The 13,097-nt window shown below is 43.1% G+C and overlaps 2 protein-coding genes across 2 annotated transcripts; one reads left to right on the top strand and one right to left on the bottom strand.

Moving 5' to 3' along the window:
* Positions 1-5,095: 5,095 nt before the first annotated feature.
* On the bottom strand, positions 5,096-9,352 carry LOC100835165 (uncharacterized protein ycf45). Its single transcript, XM_003578739.4, has 9 exons — positions 9,043-9,352; positions 8,343-8,405; positions 8,155-8,232; positions 7,718-7,938; positions 7,448-7,520; positions 7,060-7,344; positions 6,614-6,757; positions 5,862-5,912; positions 5,096-5,585 (listed from the first exon to the last, which is right to left on the bottom strand). Exons 1-9 carry the CDS (start codon positions 9,220-9,222, stop codon positions 5,514-5,516), a joined length of 1,167 nt encoding a protein of 388 aa, XP_003578787.1. The 5' UTR covers positions 9,223-9,352; the 3' UTR covers positions 5,096-5,513.
* Positions 9,353-11,073: 1,721 nt separating this feature from the next.
* LOC100826901 (B-box zinc finger protein 23) lies at positions 11,074-12,948 on the top strand. Its single transcript, XM_003576912.4, has 2 exons — positions 11,074-11,462; positions 12,378-12,948. Exons 1-2 carry the CDS (start codon positions 11,250-11,252, stop codon positions 12,831-12,833), a joined length of 669 nt encoding a protein of 222 aa, XP_003576960.1. The 5' UTR covers positions 11,074-11,249; the 3' UTR covers positions 12,834-12,948.
* Positions 12,949-13,097: the final 149 nt, after the last annotated feature.

Genomic DNA, 13,097 nt, shown 5'->3' with positions numbered 1-13,097 from the left:
TGCACAACAGATGATCTGATCAATCAACAGCTAGCCACTCTCCACACTCACAAACACAAAAAGGTACTGTAAAAGAGCTTAGCTAGTGAAATGTACCGTAAGTACCATAGTGAGCAGCTAGCAGAAGCAGCTAATTCTGATTGCACGATGGTTCTTCAACCTGGCCCTCTGATTAGACTTGTCTAATCTACATGCTAGCTAAGCTACAAAACAGAGAGCAGCATAGCAAACGATTGAGTGGATTTGTTTTGGCAAAACCGGCTGGCGCTCTGAGCAATTATGGTTTTGAGGGCCATGGCCATGGCCATGGCAGGCAGAGATGTGGGTGTGCAGGGGGGCAGGGAAGCATGTGGGAGAGCGACCCAAAAATGGCTAATGCTGTGGGGAGAATTCAGCTCTGCACAGCCAAGCACAAGATCTGCAGTGTGTCTAGGCGTAGTCTAGTCTCGTCTACTGTATCGTGGTGTGGAGCCCCATGACAAAAATTGATGTCGAGCTGTTGTGGAATTTAGATGTGCATAACTAACAAGGGATTTCAAATTTATAATCATAGTGTACCTGGATAAGGAAGGATAAGCTGTAATTTAGTGGAATTTACCCAAGCAGCAGGTTTACAAGATTTTGTCTTTTTTCAAATCCAAATTGCAGCTGCATGCTCCAATTTTTATCTATTGAGAAAAATAAATAAATACTAATAAAATACCCATTAGTACTTTTTTCTGATAACACTGTAGAAACCTTGTGACGAACAGGGGTCTGCTGCATGATTCCGAATTCAGCACAAGATTGGTGCTGTCAGTGATGCGGCCCCACCATAATCTTGTGCATTTGTTTAAGGTGAGGAACTGATGAGAATCTTATGACAAGGATTAGGCACTCATTATCTGGGATCAGTGCTGGTTGATGGTGCTCCATAATCCAATTCCCCATGCAGCAAGCAACCCTGCTGTGTCTGTCCAGTGTTGTCAGTCAAGCAAAGCTTCTCTAGAACCACCATGTCTATCATACAGCTAAGACTTCCATTGCACTTTGCAAAGGAAAAAAAATAAAATACAGATGGAAAAAGAAAGGCAAAAAGGTACTGCTACAGTATGCTCCTCCTAACGTAGGTACTGTTTGGCTCAGGACAGTAGAATCACATCATCTCAGATCCCCATGGGCTCAATGGCTTGGCTGCATTTCTGAACGTGCTCCTCCTCTGCTGTATCAAGATTCAAGAGGTGAAGTGATCAGTCAGACACGCGCCATGGAGCTTAATCATGGCGACGCTGAAACGAATGCCGGTGACTCGATGGTGCGTTTTGGCTTTTCACAAACATCGATCATAAGTTGGAAAAAAGATTATTACTGTTTAATCTGTTATCATCAGGGCAGCTGTGCATTTGTTTAATTTGTACTTGTCAGAAGAAATTGTTTTGCCTTTTAGCTGTAATTTTGTGGGAGTTTTTGGAGCATTTATAAAAGGGATCTTGTTTTGCCTTTTTTTTCTTCTCAGAATGAGAAATTGGACCCACACGTCATGCTTTACATGCTGCCTTTATTTTCATAATCATCTGGGCATTACCAAACAATGTTACATTCTATGAAATCATGGTAAAGTATGATACTATATATTTTGTCAAGTCTGATTGAATTTTGCTAAATTCAACCGCTTTTGTTTAGAATTTGATTGCATCAATAAACTTCACGGAGCTACTACCACCAGGGCCTTCAATTCCTTTTTCACTTGGATCTTACGTAGGAACCCACACGGCAGCCTCGCCTGGGCGTGTCTGATGTACACACCTTTGACATTTCTTCTCTGGCAAGAGTGCCATCAGAGCCCAAAGGAGAGGACGAAGAAGGAGCTATAAAAAATATATGTGCTGGTTATACAGAAAGGACGTTAATTATTGCGACGTCTTTACCGACACAGCAAAGGCCGATCTGACCGTATATAGCGCAATTACCACTCCTCCTGCTGCCTCTGCCTCTGCCTTTGCTGCTGCATCTTCAAGTGAAGTCTTGTGCCATGCAACGCAACGCACGGGCAGCAGCAGCAGAGGTAGCTGAAGCTCCATGCCGCCCTGTTCCCATGCCCTGTGTGACTGTGTGTAGTGTACTATGTGTTGTGGTTGCTGGCAAGGCAAGGCATCAGAGGAGATCAGATCAGATTTGAGCCCTGCCTGCCAATGCCATGTTCCTGGCATCAGAGAGGCTCACGAGGACATCCATCCATGCATCCATGAGCTCCTCGTGTCGACACTTTGCAGGCGTGGCATTCTTCTCTCCCTCTGTCAGTCGATTAGCTGAGATTAAGTAACTGGTGTGTGGCCAATGCTGCTTGCTTAACCTCCATGCAAAACATTCTTACGGACAAGATCTGCCGCAGCTAGCTTCACGAAGCATCTAGCCAGAGCAGTACTGATCATTCATGCACCAACCCACTTTTCTACGTGTAACTAAACTTCGACTTTTCCTTGAAAGAAACTTTATCTGTACGTGTGGTCGGTCTTGACCAAGCAAAACCTTAGAACAAACATAGTATTCAAATTTGGACAAAATTGAGACATTTTTTGTTAGACGGAGAAAATATATATGTATCAAAATATACATATACGATCGTATGCCTATCTCCAACGTATATTAACCGAATCTTGGACATACAGATAAATACTCCTTTTTTTTTGCCTTGCATACAGATTCTCCGTCTATGCGCCTAGCTAGCTACGGCTAGATTCTGCTGCCAGTAATAACAAGTAAGCCCCAAACAGTAGCGGCGGAGGTCGCTCTTGAGATGGACGTCCCGCAGATGAACAGAGAGCCAGAGATGCATCGTATCGTACGCGCGTGTGCCGTGTCGTCAAATCAATCAGCCGTTCCCTCCATCCATGCTTTTGCTTGCGTGCCGGGCGAGAGTATCAGGATTCAGGAATCCAGGAGAAGAAGAAGAAGAAGACAGAGGTTCTTCGAAGTTCTTCTTCTTTTATTTTGGACACCCCGAAGTTTGCACGTACAGTCCCATGCACCCAAGAAGAAGGAGGAGGTTAGCAGAAGTGACAGGCAATTGTTCGTCTAGTTACTGTTTGACCATCCGGAGAGAGTTTTCTCCCTAGGCTTCCTTAATTTGTGCCATAATTGCGTCACCCTCTTGAATTAAAGGGTTTTTTCTCCTCTCTTCTCACTTGGCCAAATGGCTTTGGGTGAGAGTGACACAAGGATACCATATGGTATATAGGGCAATGCCCTGCTAGGAAGGTTTTGGCAGCTAGGTTAAATACCTTCCAGACAGCCAGCGGTACACTATCATAACTTTGTAACTTTTTCAGCTCACTTTTTTTTTTCTTTCACCTTTTCACTGTTGCACTACATGTTTCCTTCTCCAGGGGATTAACTCAATTGTCACTCATGCCCATTGCCAGGGCTGGCTGCAGGCATGCACGCATGTGAATGTTGATCGAACTCACACCAAACAGCCCAGAAATTTAATCTTCTGCAAGTAGTTCTTTGTAGGGCAGGATTGGAAAGTAGTAAGTAGTAGTTAACAGGACATGAAAATTTGTCCATGTTTTCCTAGTCACATGATAATGCTATGCATGGTTTAAGGGAACAGAAGACACAGGTCTAGGGAAGGAAAGAGAGAAGGGATCAAGGACACAAAGACCCATTCTCTGATACCTTTTGATGATCATGTGTTCATGTGTAGGCACAGTTGAACTAGTCTCGGTTTAGGAGTGGACTAGAAGAAATAACAAGACCATCTCTTTGTGTGCAAGGGATCCAATCATGTCATCCATGGATGCATGTCACAGGCATGTGAGCTCCCCTGCCACAGCAAGGACAGAAATGCTGTTGGCACTAACAAGTAAGCAAGGGCACACTTGGCCATTCAGGAAAGGCTCAACAAGTAAGCAAGGGCACACTTGGCCATTCAGGAAAGGCTCTTTATCTCTTGCTGGGAATTGTAGCAAGGGAGGGGGGCAGTTACTCCCTGATGTCAACCACTGAACTAACCATGACTCAGCAGCTGCAAAACACACAACAAAAATAAATTAATACCAGAAAAAAATTTGGAAGGTAGTCTCATCGTCAGCCCTGACTCCCTGAGGTATGGATGGTTCAGAGGGGGTGTTAATGATCTCTTGTGTGGTCCATGGAAACTGCTTGCATGGATGATATAATATGCAGTACTAATGTACCAGCAATGTTTTTTGGTTTTGTTTTTGAATAATGTACAAGCAATGTTCAGTTCAGACACCACTGGATGATCAACAGGTGTCTGCACACATGCATGCATAATGCTGTAGAAAATGCAGGGTTTCAGACAGATTTGCAGGCAAGGACCACACAGGGAATTTGCTGGTCATTGTGCTGAATTAACATCGCAACCAGTAAAGATTGTTACATCTTCCATTTGGTTGTAGCATCAGAAGCCAGAGATAAGGTACACCCAACATGTTTCAGGTGATGCTTAGTTCTGTCACCATTCAGAGAGCAACTATTGCGGTTGGTTCTCAACAGCTGGAATGCATCCCATTGTTTTTCTACAGACGAAAATGCCAAACTGGGCATCTAAGTTTAGTCATCCTAACCTTTTATCTTGGCAACTTTGGTAGGAAGACAGGAATTGGCATTAATTGATGGGGTAAAAGAATCGCCTACAGTACAGCTATTTTCAGGTTTTGTATTAAGATTGGCAGAATGAGAAATTTTGCTGCTGGAGGAAGTAAATTCCAATTTCCGAATCTTGGACAGTGTACCAGTTGTCTGAAAAGTAGGGGAAAAACACACAAACATTTATGCACTTAAATGCTACATTCAAGAACGATTACATAATGATGCATATCACATTCAACACGAATTTATTCTAGTTCTACCTATCAGCACAGGTTTACAACTTGGTGGTACATTTTCTTGGGAGCTAGTGTAACTGGGCAAATTTATATGATGTTTCTCACTTATTAAGTAATGTTGGAATCACCTGATGGATTGTCATTGGAAAATAATAAATAGAATATAGTACAACATGTATTAGTATAGCTGTTCGCCCAAGTCGCCTATGAAAGAATCTTCATTTCATTTCCAGCCAAATTTTTATGCTAGCCATTTTAAATTATTACCATAAAATTTTCTTCCATTTGACATAAATAACTAGTCCATCAATTTAACACCAAAGGGATAAAATACATGTACAGCTTCAAGTCTAAAGAAATAGACCCTGCCCTGACTGACAGAAGACCCAATTTGCGTGGGAAAATAATTTACATTGACGTTGATACACTGAAGAATATACAGAAAATACATGGAGCTTGTATACTAAGCTAAATGGGCATCATAAGTTCATTTCCCAGAGTAACAGTGACATCAAAAACTTTCTGAATAAACTCCACATATCTTAGGAATTGGGATTGCTCCATTTCCCCTTAGAATAGCAGGCTTAAAAGAGTATGTACCAGTTGCCCACAGAGCCCCAAATACCAAGAGTATGAACCTTAGCAGAAGCAACAATAACTTGAAAGTATATAATTCAGACTTCAGAGTCCATCTCCATCATATGTTGCCCATCTTTCAATGATAACCTGAAACTCATTATCCCTTTTCCTGACCTGCAATGCGACAAGCATCACTCAAAAATTGCACTGAAGTTCTTATATGGACAGTAGTGGCAGAGATATGAAAGTTCCGTTTTGCTAAACAATCGTGCACTACCTAAAGACTCAACGTTATCACACTAGTTCGAACACCCATAGCAACTCACAAAACGGTATAGAAAATGAAATTTACAGGTAAAGCAAACTACAGAAAACTGCCACTCATCTACCAAGCCATGAAATTTACTAAATTACAGAACTGCCAGACATGCTTGATAGAGAAGTTATCACCTCAACCAGTGGCTTCTTGCCATGAAGTAGCATATCCACACTCCTCTCAGTCTGCACAAGAGAAAGACACCATATATTAGCATTCACCGCAGGTTGAGAGAAAAAAAAAGTACATTTCATTTTTCTTGTAAAAATGGTGAGTAGATTTCATTCAGGTAATATGTCCTGAGTTCTGACGATATTCTTTGATGGTAAAAAAAGAAGAGCAGCAATAGGAGAAGCAAACAAGTGACAGAAAATTCCTTAAGTATGATATAACAAAGGGCAAGCTTAGAAAAGATAGGAATTATCACAAACAAACAGCATTAGTAATTCGGTGTAGACAAAAACACTAGAATCAATAACTATCTCACTACATTAACAAATTTGGTCCAGCAAAAGATTCCTGTTTAAAACAAACACCTCCTCATCTGTGTGACTTGAAGGTATTGCAAGTGATTAATATAAGAAAGACTACAAGGATCAGTACAGATTAGAATGATCGAAGCAAAACCATCAGTTAGGATACATATCAGCAGTATGGAAATTTGATGCCCTTGTAGCTCCCTATTAATTTGTACTCTTCCCACAGAATCCCACTAACACATTCATCGTAATCTTAAAATTACAAGATATATCACTGTGCAAACCTGATACTTCTATATGGTTTTGCCTACAATTCTAGACCTGAACGCATCGCCTTGACCATGTTAACACAAAGCTGAAAAGATACATACTTGTGCATATTGACCATTTGACATATATATACATACCCGATGAGTCACCCAATAGTGCCGCTCCCTCATCTCAATAAGGAAAGGGAATGTTGGAGGGGCCTTCCTCTCCAGAATACTTTTCTGAGTGCGCCGTGCACGAGCTTCCTCATCACCCAGAGTGACAGTTTCGACTCCTCCAATCTGATTTTCCAACAAATTACATAAGTATATTCACTGAATGACTGAAAGCCGGGCAATTTTCGAACTTAGACTCTAATTTTGGTAGGATGATGGGCAGAAGCCATCTTCACTATCCATCTTGGACCAATAAAAATGGTCCGATATCATAGCTACAAATAAAAGAATGGGAACTACATATAAAAACAAGACAAGTTTGGGATTTTGAGTCTGATACCATGTGAAAACTGTGCAATAAAAGGGTGTAGTACATATCTCATGCTAAGCTACAAGAACAATAATGCAGTACGATAATAATGGCATACCAAGTCAGATAAAACAGGGTTCTTTATAATGTTAGCAAGCCTTTCTCCATGGGCAGTACCAATAAGCATGACACCCCTTTCTGCAATTGACCGACAGGCTTGAGCCTCTGCTTCAGTTCCAATCTCGTCTACAATGACTACTTCAGGCATATGGTTTTCAACTGCTTCAATCATCACTCTATGTTGCATTGATGGTTCAGGTACTTGCATTCTTCTTGCGCCACCAATGGCAGCATGAGGAATATCCCCATCCCCGCCAATCTCATTGCTTGTATCCACAATTACCTGCCCTAAACATCATTACACCCATAGAACATATTAGTAATTATACATCAAGAATCAAAAATTGAATACGAAAGCTACAAGATTGTAACATTGTTTAATATACCACTCTTTTCTGAAACTCGTCTGCTAAAACGCGTGCGATCTCACGCATAACAGTAGTCTTGCCAACCCCAGGTCTGACCAAACAAAAGAACTATTAGTAAGAATTCGAATTACTAATAGTTTAGTGTTGTGACCATATTAGCATCTGCACGCACTGTGTCATAATGGAATACGTAACACTTCCAAACTTCTTTCGTATCTTAAATTCAGTAAAAACTAAAAAGAAATGGATGAAAAAGATCTTAAATGTTGATGCAGCAACGCGGTGTACCTTCCCAGGAACAGAATGCTCTCTTTGTAGTTTAAGAGATCGCGGACCATATCGACATGCCCGTTGACGGCTCGGCCAACTCGACAGGTCAAACCAACAACCATTCCCTTTCTACTCCTTATGGCAGATATTCTATGTAATGTACCTTCAATTCCGGCACGGTTGTCACCTCCAAATTCTCCTACAGCTTTCTGAGCTTCCTCCAACTCTAGCTGTGAAATCTGTCAATAGATAAAGCAAACCAAAAGAATAGGAAACATAAGACCAGACAACGACACACTGTAATGGAAGAATCTATGTGGCTCTGCTGTTGCCTTTTCATTTCAAGGTTTGATTATGTTGCACAATTGTATTAATGTAACAATCTACGCATGAAGCAAACATAACATTGTCAGTTTACCATCCATGCAGTTTACACATAAATTAGGGTTGCACACCTCGCTATCCCGTAGATATTGGCCACCAGAGTTACCAAGGAAGCGTGCCTCGGGTCGTCTCCCCAAATCAAGAATAACCTAATCCATCACTCATCAGTTGGGATAATAGCATATGCAGTTAAAATGGTAAGGAATATTCAACTATGAAGGTCATAGAGTAGTTGATTCAGATAAGGGCATCTCCTTACCTCCAACAGCTGGTCCCTTCTAGGTTCATTCTTCAGATTATCTCGCAAATCTGTTGGTAGAATCTGAAGAAGATAGATTTACCCCCTATGTGACTCAGTTTGCAGGAAAAAAAACCTACTCCCTCCGATCCTAAATTGTTGTCGAAATATTACATGTATCTAGACGCTTTTTAAGAATAGATACATCCATATTTGGACAAATTTGAGACAATAATTTAGGATCAGAGGGAGTACTTACGTCTAAATACACGCCAACTTAATTAGTCGACTGTGGCTTCTAATTTTTCTCGGGAAAAAAAACTTAGTTGACCATGCATGTGGTAAATGACTTTGCACCCTACAATCATGATGGATATGTGATCATATAAAGATCCTGATTTGTTTGAAACAGGTTCATCCCAGTTGGAAGAATGTATTCTAGTATCATACTCTGCTTGTATCTGGCAACAAATCTTGTGCTGTTGAGGAATTTCCTCAAACTAAAGCGCATTCTCACAAGTAAACATACGAGTGAAGTAAAAACCAAGCAGCTAAACGATTTGGAAAATCGGCAAAATATCTCTGAAAATAACTACTCGTAGCAGAGTCCAAGTTCCAACTCATCATTGCTACTTATAAGTCTCGACCTAGACTGCATAACAAGGATTGGTCCTGTAATTAACTCAGAAAAGCGAGGGAAATAATCGGTATAGAGAAGGACCTGGAGGAGCTCAGCGAGGTCGTCCTCGATGACGACGAAGCCGCCGCCGGCGGCGACTTCGGGGGCGCAGCGGGCGGTGCCGGCCCACCAGGCCCTGCGGTGTCGCCTGACGCGAGGCCGGGTCGTGTGGTTCGGGGTGGGTAGGAGGAAGAGGAGGAGCCGAGCGGGAGAGGGGGCCATTTTGTACTACAGGCAACCGGCAGTCGGAGCGCGGCGGCGGCGGCGGTGAGTCGGGGCGAGGAAGGTGTGGTGCGTATCCCGTTTCTTCAGACGGATAACGGAGGCTCCGCGCGGTTTATCCTCGAGTGCTTAGGCCATTTTGCCATGCGGCGCTCAGACGAGATCAAATCTGTGCTTTGGCGAGATCAAATCTGGCGCTAATTGACTTGTTGGCTCAGTTTCCAACATGTTCAAAATGCAAATTCCTAGTAGGACTACTACACATTTGATTCTGCTGAATTTTTTGTTGGCTGAAAGAAACTCTTGTTTGTTTGTTTTTTGAGCGGGAGAAAGAAACTCTTTGTTTGTACAGTAGTTGGGTGGTGAAAACATAATTAGCAGGTGCTTGTGTTTTATATCCTGCAATCAGTAATTAACCAGCTTTTTTTTTTAGGACAAGCAATTAACCAGCTAAGTACGTACCCCAGGCCAGTTGGCCGTTTGACAAAATAAAAATAAGAATGGAGACTGCGGTCCACGTCGCGCACTGCGTGTGTGTGCTGATGCCGGCCTGTCGAGCTTCGGGGCCTGGGCCGCTGGGCCTCAAGGATCTTCAGAAGGCGGGTTGGCACTAGGGCAGCCATGTACACAATTACTCTCTTTTTTTTTCCCTATAATGCAGGAAAACAAAAAAATTTCATGTACACGATCCTTCCTTTTTAATGTATCCAGTATCAAACATCGGGCTCTGATGATCCTTAGTCATCGTCATAAGAGTATATTTTTTTGAACACAGTACAAATGCAGACGCTCACAATACGTGCGTATACTTACGCACACACGCACACCCTGTCCATATGAACACCTCCGAAAAACTGAGCTGGTGCCTCGCTGTTGACGAATACGTCACCTACCACTGAAAGAATAGCGTCGGTTAAAACCTGAAAGAATTCAGGGAAATGTGACACCCAAATGTCTAGTATAGAACTTGAACTCCGGTGTGCTGGTTCAACCACAAGAAACTAAGTCACCTGAGTTAGGCTCAGTTCACGTACGTCATAAGAGTATCTTACAACATCCTATTTGGCACTCACTTCCCGTGTGAACCTGAGAAGTTACCGAGTCAGTCAGTCGAGCAATAAAGAACAAAAACTCACCAAATAAATGGATATGCATTCACATTTCACTGGCAACCTAGTGGCCACATAAAGCCTTTCAGGATATATATGCATCTTGGTCCATCTCATCCGTGCAAGTGCATCGCCATGATGTCGACGCCGGTCCGATGGACCCGTACGGTATCTGCCATCTTTGGCTTTGGCAAAGATCTCCTCTAGATTTTAAGACAAGATTTGGGGAGCCATAAGTCCTTGTCTTAATTCATGGCTACACAATTTACCATGAAGGATGGAGAAAACAAAAAGGGGGAATGCTGTTTTCATGAGATTTTTCTTCAGCCTCTTTGAATTATTTTTTTCTCAAGACCTCTTAAATTATTGCCAGACCCTAAAGTAGTAAGTTCGACCCCTTGATTGGGCTGCCATGTATATATGCGTGAAAAACCGTCACCTCTTTAGACCCGCAAGAGTTGAGAAACCAAAAGGAGATGTTTTTTTTCTCTTGTAACCAAACCCAAATTTTGAGCAGAACAAACACTTCGATCTCCGGGTGATCGATCGATCGACTCACACACGGAGAATGATCCATCTACGTGGCGCTTCCGGACAACAAACACTTCTCCACGGCTAATATGCGATGCAGCCGTGGCTAGCAAGAAAAGTAAATAAGACCTCAGAAAAGGAGAGGGAAAAAAGTGTCCACAGCCGGGTTGGTTCGACGTATATATCGACGTGGCATGTAGCTCAGGGCACGGGATATTTTCTTCAGAATACGACCTCCACCTACCCGAAACAGGCAAAAGTGTGCACTAACAAATACTAGCAGTACTACATGGTTCCTCCTCCTTCTTCGACCTCGTTCATATAGCTAGCTCCCCGTATATCCTTCCATTTTTCTTGTCCTTTGGCAGCTGAGCTAAGCTCGGTCGGATGAAGATCGGTTGCGACGCGTGCGGGCGGGCGGCGGCGGCGGTGCTGTGCTGCGCCGACGAGGCCGCGCTGTGCCGCCGATGCGACGCGGCCGTGCACTCGGCAAACAGGCTCGCCGGGAGGCACCAACGCGTCGAGCTCCTCTCCTCCTCCTCCACCGGCGCCGGAGCCGGAGAAGGAGACGGTACACACCCCGCCTGCGACATCTGCCAGGTATATACGTAATACAGTATATCGCAAGGGAAACCAGCTGATAGAAAGACATTCCTGAATTTCTGTAGTCAAATATATTTGGTGCACTATCACCCTTAAGGCGTATTAGTGCAGTGAGCCAACGAACTCGTCATTTAATGTTGAATTTATGAATTATCTAAATTTTTAAATCCAAATTTGATCAAAGATTTTTTTCGAAACGGAAAATTTGATCAAAGATCAAGAAACAAGAATGGCATGAATAGTAGATGCAGGCAGGATCCCACATAATTGACTCGGTACGTAATTCAAATTTCATGCTTGAAATTTACCTTGGAAGATTTGGAGTTTGAACTTTATATGTACCTAGATTTGTCTTTTATAATGTCAACCAAATTTGGACATGGAACTTTTGGGCCATGATATTTTTCAGAACTTTTATGCATTTAGGAATTAGGAGTGTTTTTGTTTCTATGTTTTAGTTCGCCAGGACAAAAACTTTACCTATTTCTTTATTTAAGATGAGAGTTGTTGAATTAATTAATAGGAAACCCAACGAAAACCGGAACAAGGGGACCAAGCCTAGTGGACTCTATGTGCCCTCCCGAATCCCAAAGGGAAAAATGGTTCATTTGGCCTGGTAGTTGCCTTGTCTCTTTCCCTCATCCAATTTTGTAGCATAGCTTATCAAATGGTCCATTTCTTGAAAGATACATCACATGAAAGGTAAAGTACAGGAGTGATGTTGCACAAATATATCTCCAATCGTATCTTTCCTCGTGAGCTTTCCAAATGTGACCATAGTTTGACAGATGGTAGAATAGAACAATACTCCATCTACTCCAACTATATTAATTTGAACTAAAACAACGTTAAGAATTTAAGATGGGAGGGAGTATTTGACAAATCTGTGCCACTGCTCTGTACTTACTGCAGGAGAAGACGGGGTACTTCTTCTGCGTGGAGGACCGCGCCCTGCTATGCCGGAGCTGCGACGTCGCCGTCCACACGGCCACCGCACAAGCCTCCTCCCACCGCCGCTTCCTCATCACCGGCGTCCGTGTCGGCGGCTCCGCCAATGCCCAGCAGGACCGCCACATCGTCAGCCCCAGCAGCAGCAGCGCCAACGGGAGCAGCAGCATCAATGTGCCGCCGGCCAGCTCCAGAACCAGAGGCCTCGCCGACAACGACCATCTGTCGGCGCAGACGGCTGCGCGTCTGCTCGGAGTCGGAGGAGAAGACGAGGAGGAGGCTGCAGCTGCAGGCCAGCAGCAGTGGCCGTGGAGCGACATCTTCGCCGACGACAGCGGCGTTGGCAATGGCATGGACGACCGGCAGTTCTATAATGGTCTCGTCTCTGAACCGGCTGGCTCCTCCGGCCTCACTGGATGATGATCAGAGCTTCAATTGCACCAATTTTAGTATGTTTGGCATGAGTTGATCCAGAAAAATGTAGTTTCATGATTTTACTTTACTTTATAAAGATCGCAATTAATTAGTTGTCCTAGCCTCGAATTGACTTCATTCGACAAAAAAAACCTTGTCAGGTCAGGCTTGTTAGAGAAAATCTAAACGTACAGGACTTCAGGATACAATGCTGCTTCAGATATCATACAGATCAGTGGATGAAAAGGAAATCAAGAATGGCAAGCAGTG

The sequence above is a fragment of the Brachypodium distachyon genome, chromosome 4, assembly GCF_000005505.3.
Source record: "Brachypodium distachyon strain Bd21 chromosome 4, Brachypodium_distachyon_v3.0, whole genome shotgun sequence".
Taxonomy (NCBI): domain Eukaryota; kingdom Viridiplantae; phylum Streptophyta; class Magnoliopsida; order Poales; family Poaceae; genus Brachypodium; species Brachypodium distachyon.
The sequence above is the reverse complement of the archived record's forward strand: the minus strand, read 5'-3'. Positions and strand labels throughout refer to the sequence as shown.